The 13809-nt window shown below is 37.8% G+C and overlaps 2 protein-coding genes across 5 annotated transcripts in view; both read right to left on the bottom strand.

Annotated features, from left to right (window-relative positions):
* APOOL (apolipoprotein O like) overlaps positions 1-13809 on the bottom strand; it is a 443755-nt gene that overhangs the window by 284960 nt on the left and 144986 nt on the right. The gene's annotated exons all lie outside the window — the stretch shown is intronic.
* LOC100157285 (uncharacterized) overlaps positions 1-13809 on the bottom strand; it is a 49117-nt gene that overhangs the window by 4295 nt on the left and 31013 nt on the right. For 3 of the 4 annotated variants that reach the window (XM_001926475.6, XM_085008869.1, XM_021080811.2), the window contains exons 5-6: positions 6613-6695; positions 5925-6060 (exon numbers count right to left, since the gene is read on the bottom strand). In XM_001926475.6, the coding sequence (XP_001926510.1) occupies positions 5925-6060; positions 6613-6695 (219 nt within the window). Of the gene's footprint in view, positions 1-3044; positions 6061-6612; positions 6696-13809 lie in introns of those variants that run through there. The other variant, XM_085008870.1, reaches the window with a different exon arrangement.

Below are 13809 nucleotides of genomic sequence, written 5' to 3'. Positions count from 1 at the left end.
TTACCTTCCAGTAGAAAGCTGCTTTAGTACCATTTTAGTTCCCTTTAAGTGGTAACCTGCTATTTATCTGAACACACCCTGAAGAATGATCTCCAATGAGTAATGTCCTCTGTCTAACCCCCTACGTTTGAGTGTGAGCAGAACCTGTGACTTGCTTTTAGCCAATAGAATATGGAGAAAATAATAGGGAGTATCAATGGGATAGTTATTCCCTTAAATGAATTTTGTTATGTAAGACTCCATCTTAGCAGAATGGAGCTGGAGCTTCTTCTGCTGGCCTTGAAGAAAGCTGTGATGTTGTGAGAGAGTCTGTCATGGGCCAAGTGGCAACTGTAGGTGGCCTCTAGGGCCTGGCAGTGACCCCTTAGTTGACAGCCAGGAGGGAAAAATATGGAGCAGGGTTGGCGGAATCACCAAGATCTACACTTGCAAGCAACTTGATTCAGCTAACAGTCCTGTGAATTTGAAAGAGGATCCAAACTCCAGATGAGAATGCAGCCTGCCTGACGCCTTAATTGCAGCTTCGTGTGACCCTGAGCAGACCCAGATAAGACATATCCAGACTCCTGACTCACCTAAATTGTGGCATAATAAATGTAATTGTTTTAAACTGCTAAGTTTGTGGTAATTTGTTATGCAGCAACAGAGAACTAACACACAGATCAAAACTGATGATGAAGCCACCTGAATTCAAACCCTGAAGTTTTCTCGCTATATTCTCAATGTTAGTCCTTCTTATTTTGCTATATAGATTATATTTTCTCTTCTTGTATTTCCACATATATTGACCCACAATGAGTTCAGTACCAGCCTCTATTTCTTTCTCTTTCTGATTTAATATGTCCCTTAAAAATTCCCAGTTTCTTCCCAGTTCTATCCATTTATCTAGTATGTGAAAAATCAGTTTTTATTCCATCATGCATCCAGCATTTTGTCTTTATATTGTGCAATTAACATCTTTAAAGCTCCGCATTTGCATTTCCTTACTTTACTTCTGTGAGGTCACTCATCAATTCAGTGGGCTTTTTCTCAATTTTAATGGGAAATAATATACATCACTGTGTAAGATGAAAGGGTACAGCATGATGGTTTGATTTATATATATTGTGAAATGATTACAACAGGTTTAGTTAACATCCATCATATCATAGTTACAATAAGAAGAAAAAAATTTTTCTCCTTGTGATGAGAATTCTTAGGATCTACTCTCTTAACAACTTTCCTATATATCACACATCAGTGCTAACTATAGTTATCATGGTGTACACTATATCCATAGTACTAATTTATTTTATGACTGGAAGTTTGTTCCTCCTCCCCTAACCTCCACCTCTGGTAACCACAAATCTGATTTATTTTTCCATGAATTTTGTGGAGGTTTTTTTTGGTTTGTTTGTTTTACATTCCACTTCAAGGACCATCTATGTTATCACAAATGGTAGAATTCCCTCATTTTTTAATCTTGCTGAATAATATTCCATTGTGTGTGTGTGTGTGTGTGTGTGTGTGTGTCTGTATATGTGTACCACAACTTCATCAATTCATCCATTGATGGACATTTAGTTGGTTTTCCGAATCTTGGTCATTGTAAATGATGCGGCTATGAACATGAGGGTGCAGATATCTTTTTGAAATAATGTTTTACTTTCCTTTGGATGTATTTTCAGAAGTGAAATCGCTAGATCATATGGTTGTTATGTTTTGTTGTTGTTGTTGTTGTTTTAGGGCTGCACCTGCGAAATGAAAGGTCCCAGGCTAGGGGTTGAATAGGAGCTGCAGCTGCCAGCCTATATACCACAGCCACAGCAATGCAGGATCTGAGTTATGTCTGCCACTTACACAACAGCTCATGGCAACACCAGATCCTTAACCCACTTAGCAAGGCCAGGGATTGAACTGCACCCATGAGGATACCCATGAACTGCATCCATGAGGATACTAGTTGGGTTGGTAATCTGCCGAGCCACATTGGGAACGCCCAGTAGTGCTATTTTTAACTTTTTATTTTTTTCTTTTTAGGGCCACACCTGTGGCATATGGAAGTTCCCAGGTTGAATCAGAGTTGCAGCTGCCGGCTTATGCCACAGCCACAGCAATGTGGGATCTGAGCCACATCTGTGACTTACACCACAGTTTGCGGCAATACCAGATCCTTAACCCACTGAGCAAGGCCAGGGATCAAACCCACATCCTCACAAACACTATGTCGGGTTCTTAATCTGCTGAGCCAAAATGGTAGCTCCATGTTTTTAACTTTTTAAAAAACCTCCAAACTGTTTTCTATGTAGGCTCTACCAATTTACAATCCCACCAATGGTGCACAAGGGTTCCCTTTTCTCTACATCCACACCAGCATTTGTTATAGCTTGTCTTTTTTTTTTTTTTAGCTGCACCCACGGTATGTGGAAGTTCCCAGGCCAGAGGTCGAACCTGAGCCACAGCAGTGACAATGCCCGAACCTTAACTGCTGGGCTACCAATGAACTCCTTGCTTGTCTTTCTAATGATGGCCATTCTAATAAGCATGAGGTGATATCTCATTGTGGTTTTAATTTGCATTTCCCTAATGAATAATGATGTTGAGCATCTTTTCCTGTAAGTGTTGGCCATTTGTATATCTTCTTTGGAAAAATATTTATTCAGGTCCTTTGCCCATTTTTATAGGATTATTACTATTTTGCTATTGAGTTGTATGAGTTCTTTATATATTTTGAATATTAACCCCTTATCAGATATATGGTTTGCAAGTATTTTTCCTATTCTGTAGGTTGTCTTTTTATTTTGTTGGTGGTTTCTTTTGCCTTACAGAAACTTTTTAGTTTGATGTTATCCCACTTGTTTATTTTTTTATTGTTTGGCTTATGCTTTAGGTATGAGTTTCCAAAAAATATTTACCAAGACTCATGTCAAGAAGCTTTGTTCCTTACACCTGAAAGTTATATAATAAAAAAAAATCTATTTTGAAAATAGATTTTCCTATGCTTTCTTCTATAAGTTTCATGGTTTCAGGTCTTACACGTAAGTCTCTGGCCCTTTTTTAGTTAATTTTTGTGAGTGGTGTAAGAGAGGGGTCAAATTTCATTCTATTACATGTGAATATACATTTTCCAATCACCATTTATTGAAGAGACTGTCTTTTCTCCATTGAGCATTTTTGGATCTTGTCAAATATTAGTTGACAGTATACGCTTATGGTTTGTTTCTGGGGATTTGATTCTGTTCCATTGGTCTATATGTCTGTTTTTATGTCAGTATCAGTGTTTTCATTACTCTAACTTTCTTTTCTTTTTTCTCCTTTTTTTCTTTTTTTTGCCTTTTAGGGCCACACCTGTGGCATATGGAAGTTTCCAGGCTAGGGGTCAAATCAGAGCTGTAGCCACTGGCCACAACCACGGCCACAGCAATGTGGGATCTGAGCCACATCTGTGACCTACACCACAGCTCATGGCAACGCTGGGTCCCTAACCAACTGAGCAAGGCCAGGGATTGAACTCACATCCTCATGGATCTGAGTCGGATTCTTTAACCCCTGAGCCATGAAGGGAACTCCCAACTTTCTAGTATAAATTGAAATCAGGAAGTGTGATGTCTCCTGCTTTGTTCTCCTTTCTCATGATTTCAACTATTCAGGGTCTTTTAGTAGTAGTTCCATATAAATTTAGGAGTGTCATATGTATTTCTGTAAAAAAAAAAAGTGCCATTGGACTCTTGATAGGGATTGCACCGAATCTATATATATGGCTTTTAATGGTATGGATATTTTAATAATCTTAATTCTTTCAATCCATGAACATGGGATAACTTTCCATTTATTTGAGTTTAATTTTTTTCATCAGTGTCTTACGGTTTTTAGAGTAGAGATCTTTCATGTCCTTGATTAAATTTATTCCTAGGTATTTTACTATTTTTGATGCTATCGCAAATGGGATCAGCTTATTTATTTCTTTTTAAAAATATTTGTTATCAGTGTATAGAAGCACTACTGACTTTTGTATGTTAATTTTGTAGCTAGCAACTTTACTGAACTGGTTGATTTGTTCTAACATTTTTTTGTTGATCATTTGGGGTTTTCTAAGTATAAAATTATGTCATCTGCAAAAAGAGGCAATTTTACTTCTTCCTTTCTAATTCAGATGCCTCTTCATTTTTCTACTTAAGGCCTCTTATTTCTTTTTCCTTCTGGATTGGTCTGAATTGATCAGTACTATGTTGAACAGGAGTGGTGAGAATGGGCCCTTGTCTTGTTCCTAATAGATGTGTCTCGTCCACACCAAATTTGTCAAGTGTTTTTTTTAATCACGAATGGATGTTGAATTTTGTCAAATGTTTTATATGCATCTATTGGGATGATTTTATGATTCTTTTATTCTATTGATGTCATATATCACAATGATTTATTTAAATATATTGAAACATCCTTGCATCCTAGGGATAAATCTCAGTTGATCATGGTGACTGATCCTTTAATATGCTGCTGAATTTAATTTGCTAGTATTTTACTGAGAATTTTTGCATCTATATTCATCAGGGATATCGGCCTTGTTTCCCTACCCAAGTGAGGCTGTTATAGATGGTGCCGTAGTTTCCCGGATTCTCTGGTCAGGCTTATTAGATGGTTGGGACTGGGTACTATAATCAGTAGCAGATGGGGCTATGAATTAGCTTCCCTCCCTGGCAGGGCAGCAAGGACTTGTATGGCTTGTTGTTTGGGAAGTCAAACCAGGCAACAGTGTGCACTGAATTCCCCGGTCAGGTGAGACCACCAGTTTTTCTCTTCAAATGCAGAAAGACATAAGTTCTGCTCTCTGTTCAAGTACAAATCTAAGCAGGGCTGTTGGGTGGGCTATGTAACTTCCCCTGTGCTCTGGTTAGGTTCCCTGGTCATACAGGCTCGAGATTACATTCAGCAACGAGTGGGGCTATGAATTAGTTTCCCTACCTGTGTGCACTGAGAGAAACAACCCTAAAGCCAGTAAAGCTCTATGTTATTCTAACTCAAGCTAACCTGTAACCCAAACTAGAGATCACCAGTTAGCTAGTATTCAGCATTATCTTGAGCAATGTATTATTTAAGGTATTATTTAAGTCCACTGAAACACAAAATAGCAGTTACCTTGTTAAATTATGATAATTTAATGATTATCATAAGACCAGTCCAACCTCTGAGTTAGTCTCATGGCATTTAACCAGTCTTCCTTTGATCTCAAATTTCCTTTCTTAAGTTATATATGTATTTATATAGAGAACACATATAGGTGTGGCTTCATGGCTCAGTAGGTTAAGGATCCAGTGTTTTCATGGCTGTGGCTCTGGTTACAGCTGTGGTGCAGGTTTGATCTCCGGCTTAGGAACCACATGCTGCGGGTGTGGCCAAACAAAACAAAATAAAGCAAAATACACAAACACACACACAGCACTATTTTTTTTTTTTTTTACTTTTTTACGGCTGCACCTACAGCATATGGAGGTTCCCAGGCTAGGGGACTGATCAGAGCTGCAGCTGTTGGCCTATGCCACAGCCACAGCAACACCAGATCCAAGCCATGTCTGTGACCTACACCACAGCTCATGGCAACACCAGATCCTTTAACCCATTGAGTGAGGCCAGGTATCAAACCCATATCCGCATGGATACTAGTCCATGCTAGTCCAGGTTTGCTGAGCCACAATAAGAACTTCCATAGTACATTAAAATATATGAAGTATTATATATATTATACCTTTGACTCAAATTTCCTAATCCCATTTTACAAAGTGAAATAGTAGTGTTAGTGAGTGTTAATGACCTAAACTTTTCATATCTTTATCTCAACTGATCCTGTCTAATCATTTTGCTCTAGCAAAGTTTTAATATTCATTATATTACCTTTACTTGAATTATGGTGATGATAACTATGTATAGAAATTGAAATGCATGATACATACGAAAAGTGGCTTCATGTGCATGGTCAAAGAATACTTGTCTCCATAACTTCCTTCAGGTTTAGCTGTTCCCAGAGAGCCATCCCAGTTATAAGATGGATAGATATAAGCACTGTCTTCTTTGGGCTCATGAGTCATGCTATTTTAAATGAAAAAATAAACATGAAATATTTTAGAGGATATTTTAAAAATATCAAACACACTATATTCTCTAGGAAGAAAATAAGTGAAATCATCCAGAAAACACATTAGATCAATGCAGCAGATATACTAAAATAATGGCATATTCATAAAAGAGAAAATCATTCTCTTTTTATTCTATTCCTCACTAAAACTAGGGTTTTTGTTAGGGAATATTTTCTATGTTCTAAGAATGTCTGAGAAATTACTATGATACTTAGATAAATGAGGGAAATACAGTTTTAAAACTCTTACAGGTTAATTTAGATCAGTGCTTTTTCCTCAGGTTATGCGTTAAATAGTTATCTTCTATTCTGACATAAACACAACTATGTATATATTCATAATTAGAAACATTACTATCTCTGACTATGCCCCTACCTCTCTGAAACCCCAGTTCCTACTGAAAAATAAATACATAAAACCTTCTACTAAAATTCTTTCCAAATGAGATCCTGCTTTCTTTTTCAGTATTTACAAGCTTTAATTTTCCTTTTAAGGGATTGCTTACTTGTAATTTCTTCCAGAGGACTGCTGTGGTGGAGATACAGGACTTCTAGGAAGGACACTGTGAAAGGATGGGCTCCAGGGATTCTGCACATAGATTTTTTTTAAGGGAGAGAGGGAAGGTTTAGCCATGATTTTAAGGACATTTGAAATACAATGGCCCACATTGATACCACATGCTAAATATGTAAATGTCAAGCTATCCCAGATCTATTCCTAAAAAAGACAAATAAACAAAGGTATTACTCAAAGGAAAATGTTTATGAATTATAGTAGTAGCTTAACCAGTCTTTCTCTATTTCTATCACCTATTTTTATTTCTCTCTCTCCCTCTCTCTCTCTCTGATGTAGAATGGCTTACTGAAGGGGAAATGCAAATGGAATATTCATTTCAGCAGCTATTCTAAGCAGTAAGTTTACCTTCCAGCAAAAAGAATTAAATATAAATATTAATTTTCCCATTGTCATAATGTGAAAAACACATATCTCCAGAGAAAACAGAGTTGACAAAAAGTAACTTAGAATACTGAGGCTGAATGTAGAGAGCTTCAGCATTAAACAGTGAGTTTTGGAGGGAAGCTGATATCAATTAATCAATTGATAAAAGACTTGGTTCTTAAAGAGCATACTTTAAGTACATAAGCAAAGAGTAAATTGTAGTAATATAGACTTTGAAGCAAGAAATTGGCATTTTAACATAGACATGAGGCATGTAAGTGGATCAAGACCAGATTTACAAAAAATCTATTCCTATAGCCATACTGGTTATGAGTAACATTGTGACATGGCCATTTTGATGGAGCCATATTGAAATAAAGGATAATTTTACATAAGTACTTTGATAGAAATATATTGACATGGGGAAATTTGATGCAGACTATAAAACAATCCACTGCACTTTCTGATTAAAAAGATTAAGTTGGGCAAAGCCTCCTTGCCTGCCTGCTCGCATCTCTCACAAGCATCCTATCTTAATAAATCTATTTCTTGCCTATCGCTTTGTCTCTTGCTGAATTCCTTCTACGTAGAGGCACAGAGAACCTGAACCTTACTGTTCCAGGTTCTATGGATGCAGAGGTGAATAAGGAAGACAGTGCTTGGTCTCACTGAATTTCCAGAAGGAGAATGGAGAGTAACTAAATAATCACACAAATAGAACTAAAACCCCCAACAAATGGAAGTGCTACTTGATGAAACATTCTTCATTCTGGGAAGAAGGAGGGCCGCCAGAACCAGTCCTGGGGCCACTAACCACCAGCTTTGAAAGAATACAAACTTGTCTCTACCCTGATCCTTAGCTGAGGCCCTATTTTCCACTCCCCAAGGTTTAAAAGCACCTCTTAATATCTCCCAAGGGGGGCACAGTCTTTAAGACATTAACTGGCTGTGGCCCCCTTTGCCTGGAAAAACAATAAAGCTATCTTTTTCTCCAAAAAAAAAAAAAAGATTAAGTTGAATCAAATATATACCATGACTCATGACTCATTTGTATGTTTCAGTTCATGTCTATCCATAATGACCCCTAGAGGGTGGGGAACCTTGGATTGGTAATAATGTCAGAGATGAGATAAAGGTTACATTCTTATGAGAAGACAAACTGATATAAATAAGAAGAATGAGACAGACCCAATATTTTTCCTCCGTTGTTTAAATATCTTTCTTTTGCCTTTGGGCTTTCCTTTTCTGCTTTGTTTTTGCAATCTTCTTTAGAATAAAAAAAATAACAACAACAAAACAAAAAAAGAAAACCATGACTCTTGAAAGTGTGATTTCAGTGAAGCTTGGCAAGAAAGCTTCATCTGTGTTTATAGCCAGTCCCTCGTATCATTGTTCCCTGATGTCATAGTGGACAGAATCACAGGTTCCTGACTCTTCTGTGCATCAATCAGTTCTTAAAGGGGCTACCTTTACTTCCGTGGGACTTACACTGGTTCAGCCCTTTTTCTCTAGCAGGCCAGAGAGAGTAGCAGTCTGATGAAATGAAAAGAGACTTATCTAAAATTTGGATTTGGGGGCCGCAAACCAGATTTTCTGGCTTAAGCAGTATGGATATATTTGGGAAGAAGGATCCCATAGGAAGCAGTAGGTCAGTCTCAATATATAGAGGGATGTTGTATACTTCCCACTTGTCCATTTTTGGCCTAGCTTAAACTCATTAAGCCATACCTAGTCCTTGATTCAACTAGATAGATGTAGCTATTCAGCTAGATAGGTAGAACCTAAGGAGTAGAAAATTATAGAAGGCAGGGCCAGGTAGACATGGTGAAATTTTTTTTTTTAATTTGGGTGCTAGGGGCAGTGGTGATGGTTGTGGTGATCATAATGTGGCACCCTACTCTTATGAGCACAGGGGGTCTAGAAAGAACAGCAGCTAGCTATGAAAGTTTTCTCCAGAATCAGGGACTGCATCACCCTGTTGAGGTAGACTGACTATATAATTTATCACCCAAACCAGAACATTTATCAGAGAGTGATGGGGTAACTATTCATGTTTACATTGGAACAACCAGCAGAAAGTTAGACTATCCTGATCACCCTACCTCGAAGTCACTGTTGTTGGACTCAAAGATGAGCCTCCACATGTTTTTTAGCAATCAAGTCAATGTGGCTTCTACTTTTTCCATCAAAAGAAATTCCTCTTCCATACCTTATTTCCAAAAACCTTGAAATACCCTTTTGATATTACACAATAATTGATTCCATTGTTCAGTACCCACAGGGAGGTTGGCTCCATGAAAGTGTGGGACAGATGCATTCAGTAAAGCATTAAGCCAAGGTCCATTTTGAGAGTTTCAAAGGACAAAGAAAAAGCCATATGGAGGGAACCATTAGGATATGGTAAATATAGGAAAGTCATCAGATTCTTATTTAAATCTATGATCAAAGAGCAAAACATCACCTGAGGGTTGAGAAAATTAAAGGAATCAAGAGAAGTTTCTGGAACTCTTTGATGACATTCCAAAGAGTGAAATTTGCATATAGGAAAACATACAGGTCCATCTAATCTATCTGGGGCAGCCTGACTAGGTGCCTCAGGTATTGAAGGTCAGAGGCAAAGTAGTTGTCCTATTCATTCTCATCTCCAGTACCAATGAAGTTTTTCCAAATATTATAGACCAAGGCTCTTTCTAGAGCAGCAATAGCTGGAACCAGGAGTAGGCTACACCAATGGAAGGCTTGATTTGACTTTCTCAAATCAATTTCAAATTTAAAACATATGATAAAAAAACTTCCAGGAGTTTCCATTGTGGCATAGCAGAAACGAATCCCACCCACCAGTATCCATGAGGATGCAGGTTTGATCCCTGGCCTTCTCATTGGTTTGGGGATCCAATATTGCTGTGAGCTGTGGTGCAGGTTGCACTGAGATGCAGCGTTGTTGTGGCTGTGGCTGCAGCCGGCAGCTGTAGCTCCGATTTGACCCTTAGCCTGGGAACATCCATTTGCCAGGGGTGCTGCCCTAAAAAGAAAAAAAAAAAAAAGAAAACTCTCCCAAGGGCCCAACAGCACTGCCTGACTGCCTGGCAATCCTACAATTCCCTATTCTCTGAGACAACTATTTCACCATCCTCTCTCCACAAATCTCCAACTTCTCCTCCATGTTCTTTATTCTCAGTTAATGACCTCAGATCTTATTTTACAAAGAAATAGAAACAATTAGAAGAGAGCGATTTCGTTTTCCCACCACCAAAATTTACCAACCTACCTGCATCTGTATCCACATACTCTATTATAAAGTGTTTCTTGTATCAAATATCTACTTTTCCAAATATGCTTAGGATCCCTCTTCTTGCCCTCCCATGGCCTTTTTTCATTCAATTATTACCATTCTATCCTATGATATTACCTTTTTCTCTCTCAGCTGGCTCATTTCTATTAACATTCAGATTTGCATTACAGAAAACTCAGTCTTAACTCCACATCATCCCCCAGCTACTGTCTCATTTTTCTGCTTCACTGTAAAACATCTCCAAAAAATGTTGTCACCCTCATTATAACCATTCCCTCATCTTTCTTTGACTTTTCTTTTCAGTCCATGTTAGTCTTGCTTCTGTCTCCACCACTCTGCTGAAACACCTCTGGTTAAAGTTACCAACCATCTCATATTGCCAAATCCCATGTCATTTGTCTTCATCTGACCGTATCTCCCAGTAGCATTTAATATAGTGGATCATTCTGCAATTCTCAAAATACTTTTTTTTCTCTTTTTAGTTCCTTAATACCACACTCTCCTAGTTTTCTCCTATTGCTCTATATGATCTAGCCCAGATCCTTTTGCTGGCCCAGCTTCTCCTTTGCTACCTGATCTTTAAATGTTGGAACACATGAGGGCTTGTTACCAACGTCTCTTCTTCTCTTTATATATACTCTGTCTGTAAGTCCAGGAACATGACTTTAAATAGCACTCATATCCTGATGACTATCATATTTATATCTCTAGTCTGTACTTGTCCCCTGAGATCCAAATTCACATATCCAACTGACTATACAATCTCCATCTGAAAGTTTGATAGGCATCTACAACTAACCATGTCAAAACTAAAAAATTTGATTCATTCTCCATCCAAAATACACCCTGCTTTTCCTCCAGTATTCTTCATCCACCCAGGTGCTCAAATCAAATCCTTGAACTCATCCTTGGTTCCTCTCCTTCCCTCACAGCCCATAAACATTCTATCAGTAAGTTTCATTTGTTCTGCTTGTAAAATAGATCACTTCTCATTATCTCCATTGTTACCACCCTAGTTCAAGACATTATTAGCTCTCTCTTCTTTCAGTTGTGGACCCCTCCAAACCATTATCTGTATAGCATTCAGAATCATTCCCATAGAAAAAGTCCTTCAGTGTGACTTTCCACTGAACTGATAACAAAATCAAATGTTTTACCATATCCTACAAAGCCCACTATGATCTGCCTACCTCACCAGCATTTCAACCATGTTGAATTTCTTTTTTTTGAACACATTAAGCCTGTTTTTCCTTTGGGGTTTTTGTATTCGTTCTTTTATCTGCTTAGAAGGTTCTTTCCCTGACTTGTTGTATGGAAGGGTTTTTCTCAACTTTCAATCTCGATTTGAATATCACCTCTTCAAAAAGTCATCTTTAACTTTCTCATCTAATATTCTCCACTTCCAAGTCATTATTATATCACTTGGTTTATTGTACTTATAGAATTATCACAATCTAAAATTATGTTATTTATTTACTTACTTATACATTTATTGTCTGTCTCCTCTCCCTTCTGTAATGCAAGCTCAATGAGGACAAGACTTGTTCTCAAATACCACTGTGTCCCCAGAGTATAGAACGGTTCCAAGTGCATAGTAGGTATTCAGTAATTTCTTGATGAATGGGTATGAATATCTAATGTCTAACAGATAAATGAATATCTAATGAAAACTACTGGGTGCATTTTATGCTAAGAACCAAAGTGAAACATCAGTTCCTTCTTGTTTGGATTACCTTTGCTGTGACTTTATACTTTAATGATCCCTTAATATTGTGAGAATTAACATATGTCTTTTCTATCAAAGGAAGTCTTGGTTACTCCATTTTGTTTCTGCTTCGTCTGAGACACCCTCCTCCACCCAGCTCTTTCCCTCTTCTCCCAGTAACAATTTGTTTCAAATTAGCCAACCGAGAAGAATGTGCACCCTGACCTGACCATTGCAAAGGGGAGAGGTATACCACCTGCGTTAGGGATAAATGGGAGGGGTCTTCCCTCTTTGGCACACTTTGTGGGCACTCGTGCCCTTCTGCAGAAGTAAATAAAGAGCCTTGTCAAGATCTCCCCATGTTCATGTGTCTTTCTTTCTGACATCGACGATTCGAGCCAGAGTCACTTTTCCCCAACAATATCTATCTTGAAATAACACCAAGCCCAGATGAGGAATGATCTTAACAATAAATAAGGCATATTAGGCTCTCAATCAGAACCAGTGTACTGTATATCTAGGATACTTTACTTCTCTTTCTTACTGCCTGCCTATTAGTACCTTTGTGCCCTCCTAGGGTGAATAAGAATGAAAAATAAAACTTGATACTCAAACTCAGCAATTTGGTTTTCATTAGCAGCTACTAAAAAAAGTTAATAGGAGGAAAATATTCTGAAAGGAAATTGTATTAGTTTTGTATTAATATATCCACATTTCCCCTTGTCCCACTTCTTTTTATGGCTGCACCTGTGGCATATGGATGTTCCTGGGCCAGGGGTCAAATCAGAGCTGCAGCTGTAGGCCTACACCATAGCCATGGCAACACTGGATCCAAGCCACATGTCTGACCTACACCCGCAGCTTGCAGCAATGCCAGATCCTTAACCCACTGAGCAAGGCCAGGGATAAAATCCACATTCTCACAGAGACTACATAGGGTGCTTAACCCATTGAGCCACAATGGGAACTCCATTGTCTCACTTCTTGATCAGGACTAAAGATAATTAAGCATTGTGTACTTAAGATCTGGTGAATAGTGGTCACCTATCCAGGGAATAAGTAAGTCAAAGAAATGGAAGAAAGAGAAAGAGGTAAATACTTTTCAGCCCTCTACTCTAGGATTATTCAACAATCAGAAAGGAACTGTTTCTTTTCCTGCTTCTGCCACAAATAATAGCTTTATCCACCAGAAATAGTGACTCTGGTCCCCTTTGTGGCTCTTTTGGATCAGTTGTAAATTTTTAATGTGCTAAACTGGTCTAAACTCAGAGAAAAGTTTCACACCCATGACTGAAATAAAAAACACATCCATAAATATATAGGTATATAGAAAGATAAATATATAGAAAGTATATTTAGAGTTAAAACAACTCATTGAGAAGACAAAACAGATCAAGTTTTTAAACACAATACAGTCTTTAAAAAGGGCCTTTGAAAATAGCATAATAAAAGCCTTAATCTCCTTTAAAAATTCATGTTAATTAGCATTCTCCTAGGGTATGTTTAAATTCTCTCTAGCCAGAAGCACAGAAGTCTAATGAAATTAAATATTTTAAAGTTTTGAGTGAAAAATTTTTCTTACTTTTGATCTAACACACATACATGCACACATACACAAACTCACATTTGTGTGAATGTGTTAGAAGCTACATTAAAGTGCAGTCACCTCCGTTGGGTTCGATTTAGTACCACAGAGTGGTACCCTGAGGTATTGTAGACCAGAAAGAATGAATGCATCTGCCAAAGGTACACATTTTACAATGGTT

Source organism: Sus scrofa, chromosome X (genome assembly GCF_054392235.1).
Source record: "Sus scrofa isolate SSC_HxYL_T2T_F1_AM1 chromosome X, Sscrofa_HxYL_maternal_Yorkshire_Landrace_v2.0, whole genome shotgun sequence".
Lineage (NCBI taxonomy): Eukaryota > Metazoa > Chordata > Mammalia > Artiodactyla > Suidae > Sus > Sus scrofa.
This window is presented reverse-complemented; position numbering and strand designations above follow the sequence as displayed.